General features: G+C 36.7%; 1 protein-coding gene across 7 annotated transcripts in view; it reads right to left on the reverse strand.

The window, feature by feature from the left end:
* Positions 1-13,754, reverse strand: part of ANKRD31 (ankyrin repeat domain 31) — a 146,596-nt gene that overhangs the window by 84,390 nt on the left and 48,452 nt on the right. For all 7 annotated transcript variants that reach the window (XM_027606869.2, XM_035727796.1, XM_027606870.2 and 4 more), the window contains exon 11: positions 6,323-6,465. In XM_027606869.2, the coding sequence (XP_027462670.2) occupies positions 6,323-6,465 (143 nt within the window). The remainder of the gene's footprint in view (positions 1-6,322; positions 6,466-13,754) is intronic.

Consider the following 13,754-nt stretch of genomic DNA (forward strand, 5'->3'; position numbering starts at 1 on the left):
ATCTGCAGACCCTTGATGGCCTGGGCAGTTTCACATGTGTTATTAAAGTGAACACGAAGATTTGAACCTCTTGATTTGCATGATTTTGTAAGGTTTTCTGGGTCAAGCGAATAGTGAACTATTTTCAGAGGTCACCTCAGGCTGCTTAGGGGAAGAGGTCCCCCTATTTTTTTTAAAGATTTATTTGAGAGATAGAGCATAAGTGGGAGGGGCTAAGGGTGAGGGAGAGAGAAGCTTAAGCAGACTCTGCACCAAAACCGGGCTTGATCCCACGACCTTGAGATCATGACCTGAGCTGAAACCAAGTCAGACGCCCAACCAACTACACCACTGAGGCACCCCTCCCCCCATTTTAACCTATATTTAGGTTCTATATTAGCTCTCTGTTGCTACCTAACAAATTACCCCCAAATCAATAATATTTATAATCTCACAATTTCAGTGGGTCAGGAATTTGGGAGCAGGACAGGTAGGTGGTTTTAATCAGGTTCTGTCTCTATCTTCTTTTTTCTTTTCTCTTTTTTTTCACCAGAAGCATCTAGATGAGATTACTGTCATTCAAATATTTCATCGAAATAGGAATGTAGCAACTGGGTCCAGGTAGGATGAAAAAGTAAAAAAAAAAAAAAAACTGCAGGTATGTTTATGGTGATCTATTTACATCTGAACAGGCTCTCCTCCACATGAGGCATAGTAGCTGTACTTGTCCGATGCCTCCTTGCAGATGCAGCCCTGGGCACACTTGGCACCACCCGTGGGGCAGCAAGAGCAGCAGCTCTTCTTGCAGAAGGTGCATTTGCACTCTTCACGTCTGCAGGAGACAGCAAGTGCAGGAGCCCCTGGTGGAGCATGAGCAGTTGGGGTCCACTTTGGGCTGAGGTGAGGATGGAGGTCCAAAGCGGGCAACGCAGGGAAACACTGGTGTGGGCTGGAGGTGTGGTCAGTTTCTTATGAGGATGTATTCAAGAGGATAGCTGGAGATACAATTATGTAAAAGCTGGACTGGGTCTGGAGGATCTGTTTCCTAAGATGCCTCAATCACACAGGTGTGGGACGGAGACGTTAGGTCATTGCCATGTAGACCTCTCCATAGAGCTACATGAGTATCCTGATGATATGACATCTGGCTTCTCTCATATAATGAACCAAAAGAGAAATAAGTGAAAGAACAAAGAAGAAGCTATAGTACTTTCAACCTAGCATCAAAAGTCATATACTGTCACTTCTGGAATATCCTAGTTGTTAGAAGCAAGTCACTGACACTCCAGCCCACAACCTTGGGGAATAGAATCAGGCTCTACCTTTTGAAAAGAGGAGTATTAAAAGATTTGTGGACATATTTTAAAGCTACCACAGGTTCTTAACTAGAACAAGCAGAGCAATTTCAGTAAGTGGCCAGCATCACAATCTCCACTTCTTTGGCTCATCAAACAGTAGCCTCCTTAAGGAAATATACCTCTACTTTAAGTTTGCTTATGGATTTTCACCTTTAATCATATTATTGATTCAAATGCTTTCTTCCTGGGACGCCTGGGTGGCTCAGTCAGTTAAGCATCTGCCTTTGGCTCAGGTCACAATCCCAGGGTCCTGGGATTGAGTTCTGCAATGAGCTCCTTGCTCAGTGGGTAGTCTGCTTCTCCATCTCCCTCTGCCACTCCCCCTGCTTGTGCTCTCTCTCTGACAAATAAATAAAATCTTTAAAAAAAAAAAACCAACAAATTCTTTCTTCCCTCTAAAATCAGCTGACCTACTTGTGTTAAGAAACAAGTAGGAGAATAAAATTCTTTTTTTTTGAAGTTTTTATTTAAATTCCAGTTAGTTAACACACAGGTAATATTAGTTTCTGGTGTAAAATATGTGATTCAGCACTTCCATACATTACCCTGTTATTTGATGACGTGTCGTGAGAACCTATTTCACCCATCACTCCACCCACGTCCCCTCTGGTAACCACTAGTTTGTTCTCTATAGCGAAGAGTCTGTTTCTTGGTTTTCCCCGCTCCCTCTTTTTTTCCCCCTTTGCTCATCTGTTTTGTTTCTTCCACACAGGAGTGAAATCATATGGTATTTGTTGTTCTCTGACTCATTTTGCTTAGCATAATACTCAGAGAATAAAATTCTTTCAAGTATTTGAAAAGACAGTATCTTGACTATACATCGCTAATGAAATATGCACAAAACAGAACTACAAAAAAAAAACTTCATCAGTAGTTTCATTAATAACAGTAGTGTTAATATCAATAATAATATTGCTAGTAGTAATATTATAAGTATATTATACAATAAAGAAATAAGTAAATTAATGTAATAAAAACAAATGTTGAGCCTAAGAGACAAAGAGATACAAGTATAAAATCAAAGTTCAATATAAATCTATAACATTAAGTTGAAAAGAGAAGTATCAGTATGAACTCATAATTTTTCCTTATATAGCCTCTAACTTGAAAAATATTATTTTACTAAAAATGCCTAAAAGCAATGATATCTAACACCAATGAGCATACCTAGCACCCAGACTGTGGTCTCTAAATAGATTATCCATTTACAGACAATATAAGAAGAAACAAGCTATACAACACCACAAAAATAAAATTAACCAAATCCAGAATTTAGGAAATTCTATAAGACAAAGACCCAGATGCTAGAAAATATAAGAAAACACAAAATAAAGGAAGGACTGTTACAGGTTAAAACATATTTAAGAGCCACAACAAACATCTGTAAGGAATGGACCTTAATCGATCCTGATTTAAACAAAAATTTACTATAAAAACACATTTTTTAGATAACTTGGGAAATTTGAATATGGACAGGGTATTAAATGGTATTAAGAAACTGCTAATATTTATTAGGTGAGATGATACTGTGGGTATAAACCTTATCTGTTAGAGATGCAGGCTCAAGTATTTATGAGTAAAATGGTATGATGTCTGGGATTTAAAATTCCCAATAACAAAATATAGTTGTGTTTGAGCCCATTGAGGGAGTTTGGCTCTTTATAGTATAATAGAATATACAATCAAACTTCATAATTTAGTTCACTCTATATACACATGGAATGAATAATCAGTATGTCTGAGAGATATTTTTTCAATATATGAGGACCCTAATAACACTGTCAACCAGCCTCCAATTCAACATCTCATATACTCATACACCACAGGACATGTCATCAAATAACAGCTTTGTTAAAATCATAATAGCTTATATCAACTTGTTATGCCATTTCCTTCACCTATTAACAAAGTAAGCCTAATAGAAGAGAAGTCAAGGTTAGTCTGACGTAACTTGTTCTTAGTAATGCCTACAGATTCTCAAAGATCACTACATTCTTGTCTAAATGTCTCCCTTATGTCTAATAATTTATTCTTGATTTTTCTAAGGAATCAGGAGCCAATCATCTATAATTCTCAAATTTCATCTTTTTCAATTTAAAAAATGTATTTCTTTTTAATAGTTTCAGTGAGATATAATTCACCCATTTAAAAAATATAATTCAGGGGCGCCTGTGTGGCTCAGTTGTTAAGCGCCTGCCTTTGGCTGAGGTCATGATCCCAGGGTCCTGGGATCGAGCCCCGCATCGGGCTCCCTGTTCCGGGGGAAGCCTGCTTCTCCCTCTCCCACTCCCCCTGCTTGTGTTCCCTCTCTCACTGCGTCTCTCTCTGTCAAATAAATAAAATCTTAAAAAAAAATTAAATTAAATTAAAAAATAAATAAAAAATGTAATTCAACGTTAAGAGTTGTATAACTATAACTACAATCTAATTTTGAAACATTTCTTTTTAAAGATTTTATTTATTTATTTATTTATTTATTTATTTATTTGAGAGCGAGAGAGCACAAGCAGGGGGAGCGGCAGGCAGAGGGAGAAAAGTAGGCTCCCCGTTGAGCAGGGAGCCTGATTCAGGACTTGATCCCAGGACCCTGGGATCATGACCTCAGCCGAAGGCAGAAATCCAACTCACTAAGCCACCTAGTCATCCCTAATTTCGAAACATTTTAATATCCCCTAAAAGAAACCCTTTAACCATGACCTGTTACTCTCCATTCTCTACTCTCTACCTTCCATTCTTTAAAGATTTTATTCACTTATTTGAGAGAGAGAGACACAGCGAGAGAGGGAACACAGCGGGGGTGGGGGTGGGAGAGGGAGAAGCAGGCTTCCCGCTGACCAGGGAGCCTGATGTGGGACTCGATCTCATGACCTGAGCAGAAGGCAGATGCTTAACAACTGAGCCATCCAGGCGCCCCTCTACCTTCCATTCTTAATCTTCTCTCTGTCTCTAAAGATTTGGACTACTGTAAATATTAATGGCTTTTTACTTCTTAAAAAATAGGGTATTATCTTTTAGTATCTCCCATAATTTAGTATAAAAGTCGATTCCTGTAAGACAACATATATTCAATTTTCTTCAACTCTGGAATATTTAAGAAGTTCACACTCTCCAGGTGCTTAGTCCAGCATCAGGTTCCCAGGGCTTCCCTATCTGACATCTGAGTCCTGTGACAACTAAGGCATGGGAGCAATACAATATTCAGGGTCTAGACCATTTTTCTGATCATCTTTGCATCACATAAGAGATTCCCTCAAGGTTAGCCTCAATCTTCATCTGATGCTCCTGCCATCCCTACTCCATCTTCCAAAACAATATCCTGCCCTACTTTGATTCTTAAGGCTTTGGTTCTTAAGTCAGTCCAGAACTGACCTGGAGTTTTGGAAATCTCTCTTGGACTGGGTTAAGAAACTTTCTGGCTCCCCCCAGCTAAACAAAATGGGAAGGCAATGAAGAAGACAGTGCTTTCACCCCACCTCACTGGGTTTCAGCTTTTAATTCTCATGACCGTTCTTGAGACTTCCACTTCTGTCTTGTCATTCTCTTTTCTCCTGCCATCAGTCAGGATATGCCACAGTGCCAGAAGCACACAAGTCCCAAGAACACAAGTGGGAGTAAGGTAAGTAGTGAGGAGATTAGATTCTGGAGTCAGAGGCATGTGTCTTTGGTCCCTTTTACTACACTGAAGGAGTAGGATAAGGCTACATATCTGGAAAGGCCAGACAGGAGACAGCCAGTTGTCACCCATGAGGCAGAAACTGACTAAAGCCAAGTTACTGGATGGGACAAAAGAACAACTGAGAAAGAAACAAGGAAAAATTACAGTGCTCAGGGCTTACCTTGCCCAAAGGGGTAAAGACTCTTGACTAGGATAGGTCAGCCCTGACAACTTGAAGAGCAGACAACTTCTACCATGAGTAGAAGGAAGAAGTGCTTTGGAGAGGTTTTTCTAATGGAGGCCAGCTTTGAAGAGGGGGTAAAGGACAGAGAGGGCTCACACCATCACTTGTCCAAGCCTGCATTCTTCTGGCCATTAAATTAGGTCCCAAGCAGAATTCCCTCCCCCAAGCCCTCTCTACAACGTGCAGGGGTGACCACCTACTAGCAAGTGATATATTATCAAAAAAGGAAAAACAGCTTAAACTTTCCTAAAGTATTGTTTCACATTAGGAATGGATATGCTCTGTCTGCCTGTGGCTCTAGGCAGCCATCTCCAGCTCTACCTGTCAGGCATTTCTCCTGAGAAGAACATAACTTCCTGAGCCCAGCTGATTAGCTCCCTTTCCTACCCTAGGAGTTTGAAGCCAGAGACAACTTCCAATACCTGAAATAAATAACAGGATATTTTTAGCAAGTGCCTCAGTCCTATAGCATGGTGCCTAGACCAGAAAAATATCTGGGAAGCTCAGAGCTTAAATGACTTCTGACATAAACTGTATGTGCTGGGATCAATCATCTTAACTTAATATTACCATCAATCATCCTAATTGCAGCTACTATTAACCAATTTGTATGGAACTACAGTATTTTGATATTTTAACCATTGGTACATCTATGCTAGTATATACTGGCTGATCATTAAACCCAAAAGATTCAGGTCTTATGTGGACTCTGAAAGTGACATTAGTGTCCATAAAGCTGGATGCCTCCTATTAGGACTGGACATCACTGTGTAACACTCTACAAGCAGGAAACTTTCTGGTAAAACCTATAAAGCACCATACTGAAAGAGTCTTAAAGAAGTGTAAGTTTTTTTAAAAGAGACTATGTATAACCAAAACATGATCTGTACTCATTAAAAGTAACATGTAAAATGGCATCTACCATATTAGGAACAACAAATCTATCACACAGTAAAATTTTATTACATATTCTGATTATTTATTAGCAGAATGAACTAAAATGGAATTCCTAAAACTGATAGGTTCCAGAGATTTTTAATACTTGCAGAATGTAGTATTTGCTTGCAAACAAAAACATCACAGTACCTTGTAATGTCCATTTATCACAGCATCATGTAGGGGAGTGATCTGGTACATTCCTTTGATATTTACATCTGCTCCACCTTTTAATAATTCACTTGCTGTCTGATAAAATCCTCCTACACTAGCTTCATGAAGTGCTGTCCAACCTATTATACAAAAAGGAAATGGTATTTATGTTTGCTATCTTAATGTTTTGTGCTTGCCCATAAAATAAAAACTCTATGTTGTTTCTTTAAAAATATTTTGATTATATGAGACAAGATAATCTCACCATGAAATAACTTGTATTATTAGATGAATTCAATAAATCTGAGGACCAAATCAAATTCCTACCAACTCAGTTGTGAAAAAATATGAAAAGAAGTAAAAATTTTTTTTAAAGAAGAAAAATATTTGAAACTATTCCTGCCCTACTCAAATAAAAAGGCTGTAAGGGAGTCATTATTAGCTCACAGAGAATGCTAGTTGCAGGCTACTTTCCTGGAGGGAAGAGAGGAAAAAAACTTTATAGCTCAAGGTACTTCCATTAAAGTAACCCAGCTAGTAGGAATGCACAGAAGTCACTTCAAATTTTATCCATTCTGACAATCTCTGCCTTTTAATTGGGGTGATTAATCGATTTTCATTTAATATAAAAGGTTAGATGGAGGACTGCAGTTTTATTGTTTCTTGTGCACATTATCTTTTTTCCCCTGTCTTTGCATTATTTTGTAGTAGTTACTATAGTAGTTACTTCAAAAACATACATTTCTTTTCTCCTTATTTTAAAAAGCTATTTACAGTTATTTTTTAAGATTTTATTTATTTATTTGAGAGAGAGAGAGTGTGGGGAGAAGCAGAGGGGGAAAGAGAGGAACAAGCAGACACCATGCTGAGCACGGAACCAGATGTGGGGCTTGATCTCAGGACCCTGAGATCACGACCTGAGCTGAAACCAAGAGTCAGATGCTTAACTGACTGAGCCACCCAGGCACCCCTATTTATAGTAGTTCTAACACCACTATTTTAAGAAAACCAGTCATACAGACAAGTATCCTTTATCCTTGTTAGCCAGAGACAGTGGTATAAGTTATATTTATTAAATTCCAATAAATCATAGGATTGATGAAAGAAAACCTAAAAGTTGCATGTTAAAAGTGTATTTCACTAACTCTTTCCAGAACCTTCTCCATAAGCCAGGGTTTCTCTAACTCAGCAGTAACATTTTGGGGTGGATAATTCTTTGTGGTTCTGAGCATTCTATTAGATGCCACTAGCACCCCACCCCCATTCCAGTTGTAACAACTAAAAATGATTCCAGAAACTGCCAAATGTCCCCTGAAAGGCAGTACCACTCCACTTAAGACCCATTCCTATAAATGTTATAAAAGCAGTTTATCCTATATTAATAATTAGAAAGCTTTGAGGAAGAAATGAAGAGTACCAAATGGTTAATAGAGTTTTTTTCCTATAAACTTCCTTAAAAACGCATGTGACTGTTTAAATTGAATATTATAACATTATATTTTGGTGTTATTAACGTATATAGATGTTAAATATATAGTACAAAAGGCAGATGTGGTCAATGTTTTTACATTTTATAGAAATATTAACATACTAACTCTAAAAGGACTGAAACATTAAAGATGTATATTTCAATCACCAAAGTAACTACTACAAAATAATGCAAAGACAAAGAGAGGGGAAAAAAAGATAATGTACACAAAAAACATTTAATAAAACTGCAGTCTTCAATCCAACCTTTTATATTAAATGAAAATCGATTAATCACCCCAATTAAAAGGCAGAGATTGTCAGAATGGATAAAAAACCTGTCTATAAGAATATGCTGTCTATAAGAAATAAATTTTATTTATTTTTAAAAATTTTATTTATTTATTTGAGAGAGAGAGAGTGAGTGAAAGCACGAGAGGGGGAAGGGTCAGAGGGAGAAGTAGACTCCCCACGAGCAGGGAGCCCAATGCAGGACTCGATCCTGGGACTATTTACAGTTTTTTTTTTCAGATCATGACCTGAACCGAAGGCAGACACTTAACTGACTGAGCTACCCAGGTGCCCAAGAAATAAATTTTAAATAAAAAGACATAGATAGGTTGAAAATAAAAGGATGGAAAAAGATACAGCAAATAGACAAGAAATATAAGAAGGCTAGGATGCCTATATTAATATCATATTTAGTAGCTTCAAGACAAAGTATATTACCAGAGATAAAGAGAGGTATTTCATAATAATTAAAAGGTCAATTTATCAGAAGACATGAAAATTACAGCTGTGTATGTACCTAATAACAAAATTTCAAAATATAAGCAAAAATGGGACAGAATTAAAGGGAGAAATCAACAAATCCACAATCACAGTTGTTAATATTTCAACACTCTTCTCATAAAATGATAGATCAACTAGACAAAAAAATCCATAAATACAGACATGATCTGAATATTACCAACCATCTTCATCTAAGTGACATTTATAGAACATTGGATACAACTGAAGAATAATCATTCAAGTACACAAGGGATAGTAAGCAAGAAAGACCATATACTAGGCATTAGACCAATTCTCAATAAATGTAAAAGGATCAAATTCACAGAAAGTATATCCTTTAACCAAAAGGAATTAAGTTAGAAATCAATACCAGAAAGATACCTGGACAATTCTCAAATATTTAAAAATTTAACAACTTCTAACATAATCTTGGGGTCAAACAAATAATCATACAAGAAATTAAAAGTATTTCAAAGTGAATGATAATGAAAATACAACATAGTAAAATCTGTTGGATGCAGCAAAAGCAGTATTTAGAGGGAAATTTAAAGCTTTAAATGACTACAGCAGGAAAAATGTATAAAAATCTGTGACCTTATTTTCAACCTTAAGAAGCTAAAGAAAAAAAATTAACCCAAAATAAGTAGAGGTCAAAAGAAGCAGAAATTAATAACATTTAATACAGATAAGAGAGAAAAATTTAAAGCCAGAAGTTAGTTCTTTGGAAAAAAAAAAAGCAGTAAAATTGATAATCCTCTAGCTTAAACTACTTTAGGAAGGAAGGAAAAAAAAAAAAAGAAAAAGGAAAGAAGGAAGAGAGATAATGAGCAATATCAGCAATGAAATATAAATATCCCTAAAGATCTGCAAATATTAAAACACTAATAGGGGAATATTATAAATGACTTTATGCCAATAAATTCCATAAGTTAGATAAAAAGGACAAATTCCTTGAAAAAGTACAGCTTACCAAAACTGACACAAGATGAAACAAAATATGAATAGCTCACACATAGGAGAAATTTGCATTATCAAAATCTTGCCACAAAAAATTACAGGCTCACATAGTCTCACTTTAAGTTCTGTCAAACATTTAAGAAAAAACCCCCAATCTTACACACACTCTTCCAGAAAGTAGAAGAGAATACTTCTTAACTCATTTTATGAGGTCTACATAACCCTGATACCAAAACCAAAATCATTACAAGAAAATTATGAACCAATATTACTTACAAACACAGGTTACCAAAAAAATCCTTAACAAAATATTAGCAAATCCTGAAACCAAAATCAGACAAAAGCATTACAACAAAAATAAAATTACAGACCAATATTACTCATGATCATACATGCAAAAATCCTTAACAAAAGAGTAGCAAATTGAATCTAGCAATATATAAAAGGATGATTTATCATGACCCAGGATCCATTCCTGATAAAAATACTAAGGAAATTAGGAAAGGATTCCTCAATATCATAAAGAGCAGCTACAAAACCTACGTCTAACATCATGCTTAATGGTGAAATACTGAAGAGGCAAAACTATAAGAAATAGTGAAAAATATCAGAGAAATATCAGAACAATAGTGGCTTCTAGAGAGTGGGGGTGGGGAATGACTGGAAAGAGGCATGAGGGAAATTTCTGGGATGTTGGTAACATTGTCTTGATAGGGGCACCTGGGTGGCTCAGTTAGTTAAGTGTCTGCCTTCGGCTCGGGTCATGATCCCAGGGTCCTGGGATCAAGCCCCGCCGTCAGGCTCCCTGCTCAGTGGGGAGCCTGCTTCTCCCTCTCCCTCTGCCTGCTGCTCTGCCTATCTGTGCTATCTCTCTGTCAAATAAATAAATAAAATCTTTAAAAAAAATTCTATCTCGATAGAGGTTTGTGTTACACAGGTGAATATATTTGTCAAAATTCACCAAACAGCACATTTAAGATCTGCATTTTATGGTATGGAAATTTTACCTCAAAAAAGAAAAAAACTATTGAACTCAAATATTAATGCTGAGGTGTTCAGTGGTAAAATGTACTTTCTTTGAAATGCATCAACATAAAGATGGATTGATGGACAGATAAGAGATTTAAAGATGGATAGGAATGAAATAATAAATATTTAGTAGTCTCTGCCCCTGGTTCCTGGCACAGAACTCCTAAACCCTTGTAAACAGGGGTGCTAGGACAATCTTTTGTTCTAATATTTGGTCTCTCACCCCAGTTCCTCATACAGAAGCCCCAAGAGCTTTGCAATTTCCTAAGTGATAAAAGTGTCTGACACAGAGCTCCTAAATCCCTTGCTATTCCCTGGGTGACAGAAGTATCTTTTGTTCTAATGAGGCAACTTTTGGTGGGCTCCTGGATGGGGGCTGGTCATAAGAAAGACCAAGTCATGATCAGAAACTTGGAAGTTTCACCTCTATGTCCCCCTGTCCCCTGCCCTGACTTCACGATGAAGCCTCCATAAAAATCCCCAAACTCTGGAGTTTGGAGAACTTTTCCAGTTTGGTCAACACATCTACATGCTGGGAAGGTAACATACTCCAATTCCACAGGGATAGAAGCTCCTGTGCTCCAGGACTCCCCCCTGCCTCACTCTGTATCTTCATCTGGGTATTCATCTGTATCCTTTGTCATATCCTTTATTATATAATAAATTTACATGGTAAACATAAGTGTTTCCCTGAGTTCTGTGGCTATTTTAGGAAAAGATCAAATCTGAAGAAGGGATTTGTGGGAACCTCCAATTTGTAGCCAAGTTGAACAGAAATTGTAGGTAACCCAGGGACCTAATAGTTGTGACTGGCCTCTGAAGTAGGGGTGGCTGACTGATCCCTTAACCTGTGGGATCTGTACTAATTTGGGTTAGTCAGACATGAACTACATTGCAGGTGTTGGAGAATTGCTTGATGTATCAAAAATCCCACACATCTGATATCAGAAGTGTTATGAATATAAGTAGAAAAGAAATACATGAGTGTTTTTCCTTTATAGTAAGTATGCAATAAAAGTAAGTATGTAGAATCTAGGTGTTAGGTATCTGGATGCTTAATGTAGAATTCTTTTACCTTTTCAGTATGTTTAAAATTTTTCATAATGTTAAAAGAAATTTCAAATAAATAGCTCACATGTGAACTTTTAAAACATAACCAATTAAGGACTACCTATTTTTAAAAACATAATATAAAAATTATCTCCCTCCAATAGTATTTGATAAAAATTAATTTAGGTTTCGGGACCTGTGGAAATTAGCTTATCAGTGCGTATACTGGTTAACCTGATTATCTGCCACCAGTCTAGGATGAAAAATGAAATGTCAGAAATCCAAAAGTTATTAACTCTGAAATGTAGATGATGATTTTCCTCCTAGGAAACTTCCTTTCCTTATTGAGGTTTTGCTTAAGCTACAATATAAATTAGTTTCCTAAAATGGACAAAAACAACTGCTATCGGAATGAGAAAACCATAACAAAAGATTAGTTTTGTTTTCCCTGAGCCAGAATGACTAAAAGACAAGGTAAATGTAAAGTGGAAAACCAGTCTCCTATTTTAAATTCACTGCAGAAAATTCCCAAAGAAGAGAACTACTGCATGTCAGTAATTCAGAATAAACAGTGGGGGCTCAGGGGAGGAGTAAAAAATGAATGCCACTTTAAGTGAGACCCAAGCAAGGATGACCCAGTGATGAACAGTATCAGTCTTTTTTTTTTTTTAAATTTATTTATTTATGGGGTGGGGGGACGGCAATGGGAATCTCCAGCAGATGCCCCACTGAGCGAGAAGACAGTCGATGCAGGGTTCGACAAGGGGATCACTCGGGGCTTGATCCCAGGACCCTGCAATCAGAACCCCTGAGATCAGGACCTGAGCCGAAATCAAGAGTCAGATGCTTAACTGAATGAGCCACCCACGTGCCCCTAATTAGTATCAGTCTTAAGGTTGAAAGAAATTCCCAACATTGACAAAGCCAGAAGGATCTTTATTCTGTAGACAGAGCCACTGTAGACCAGAAATGGCTACATAATGCAGAAAGAAATCAAACGTACAAAGAATTTCCCCTCCCCTGGGGATTACTCCTTGTGTGTTATAAAACCACTCCTTCAAAATAAAGATGGATCACATTTTACAACAGATCTTTTATTATCTTCCAAATCTGCAAGTTGGAAGATCCTTAACAATTTTTTTCTTTTTAAAAAATTTAACCATCTTAAAGAAAATCTCTCTAAAGCTTCATAAGATAATAAATTTCCCAGAAAGTGAAAATAACAAATTTTAATAAAGATCATAATATTACTTATAGCTCTAATGTAGCAACTGTTAACACCCACAGAGGTGTAAGTTCACGTTCTTCTGCATTATACAGTCCTCAACAACGTGGCCTCTCATTTTTATGTTTTTATCTGTCTCTTGCCTTGCTGTTAAACTTCTTGCTATTATCAATATCCTGGACTGTGCCAACCTTTCTTTGCATTCTAATGTGCCAGAGACTTAGGAATCAGGTAGAATTCTGTGTAAAATAATGCTCAAGGCATTGGTCTGAGAGGGTTTTAACAATGAAGCTTAATGAGATCTGTTTTTGGGTATTCCGAGTTTCTTCAGCCTACTTCCTGGTTTCACCTTTGTTTTTGATAGATGAACTATTGCAATCGTTTTTTTAAATCAAAGACAAAGATACCATAAGATGCAAATGAGGACTTATAATGCAAATGTTACCTATGACAAGACCATTGGTCTGTTATTGTAACATCTTAAGAATTTCTCAAAAGGCACTTATCCTTTTTTGGACTGTATCACAGAACATATTTAAACTTTTCTAGTATATTTATCTTTCTGTTTTCATAATACCTGGTACATAAAGGGCATACTGTAAAAGCTCACTACAATGAACTGGTATATTACATGGAGGTCATATATCTCTTGCCAGTAGCTCTTGAACTTCACTGAGAATACAAATCATCTGGGGAAATATGTTAAAATGCGGATTTCAAGGTTTTAACCTACAGATTTTAATTGTGAGACTGTGTGTGTGTGTGCATGTGTGTGTTTTGGAGGGCGAAATAAACATTTTAAACAAACTGCATTTTAAACAAACATTGAAGGTGACTCTGATGAAAATGGTTGTAGTCAAGTCTTTAAAAACACTACCCTCTGCAATTTTATAAGATGGAATAGCCAGA

This window comes from Zalophus californianus, chromosome 5 (genome assembly GCF_009762305.2).
Source record: "Zalophus californianus isolate mZalCal1 chromosome 5, mZalCal1.pri.v2, whole genome shotgun sequence".
NCBI classification, from domain to species: domain Eukaryota; kingdom Metazoa; phylum Chordata; class Mammalia; order Carnivora; family Otariidae; genus Zalophus; species Zalophus californianus.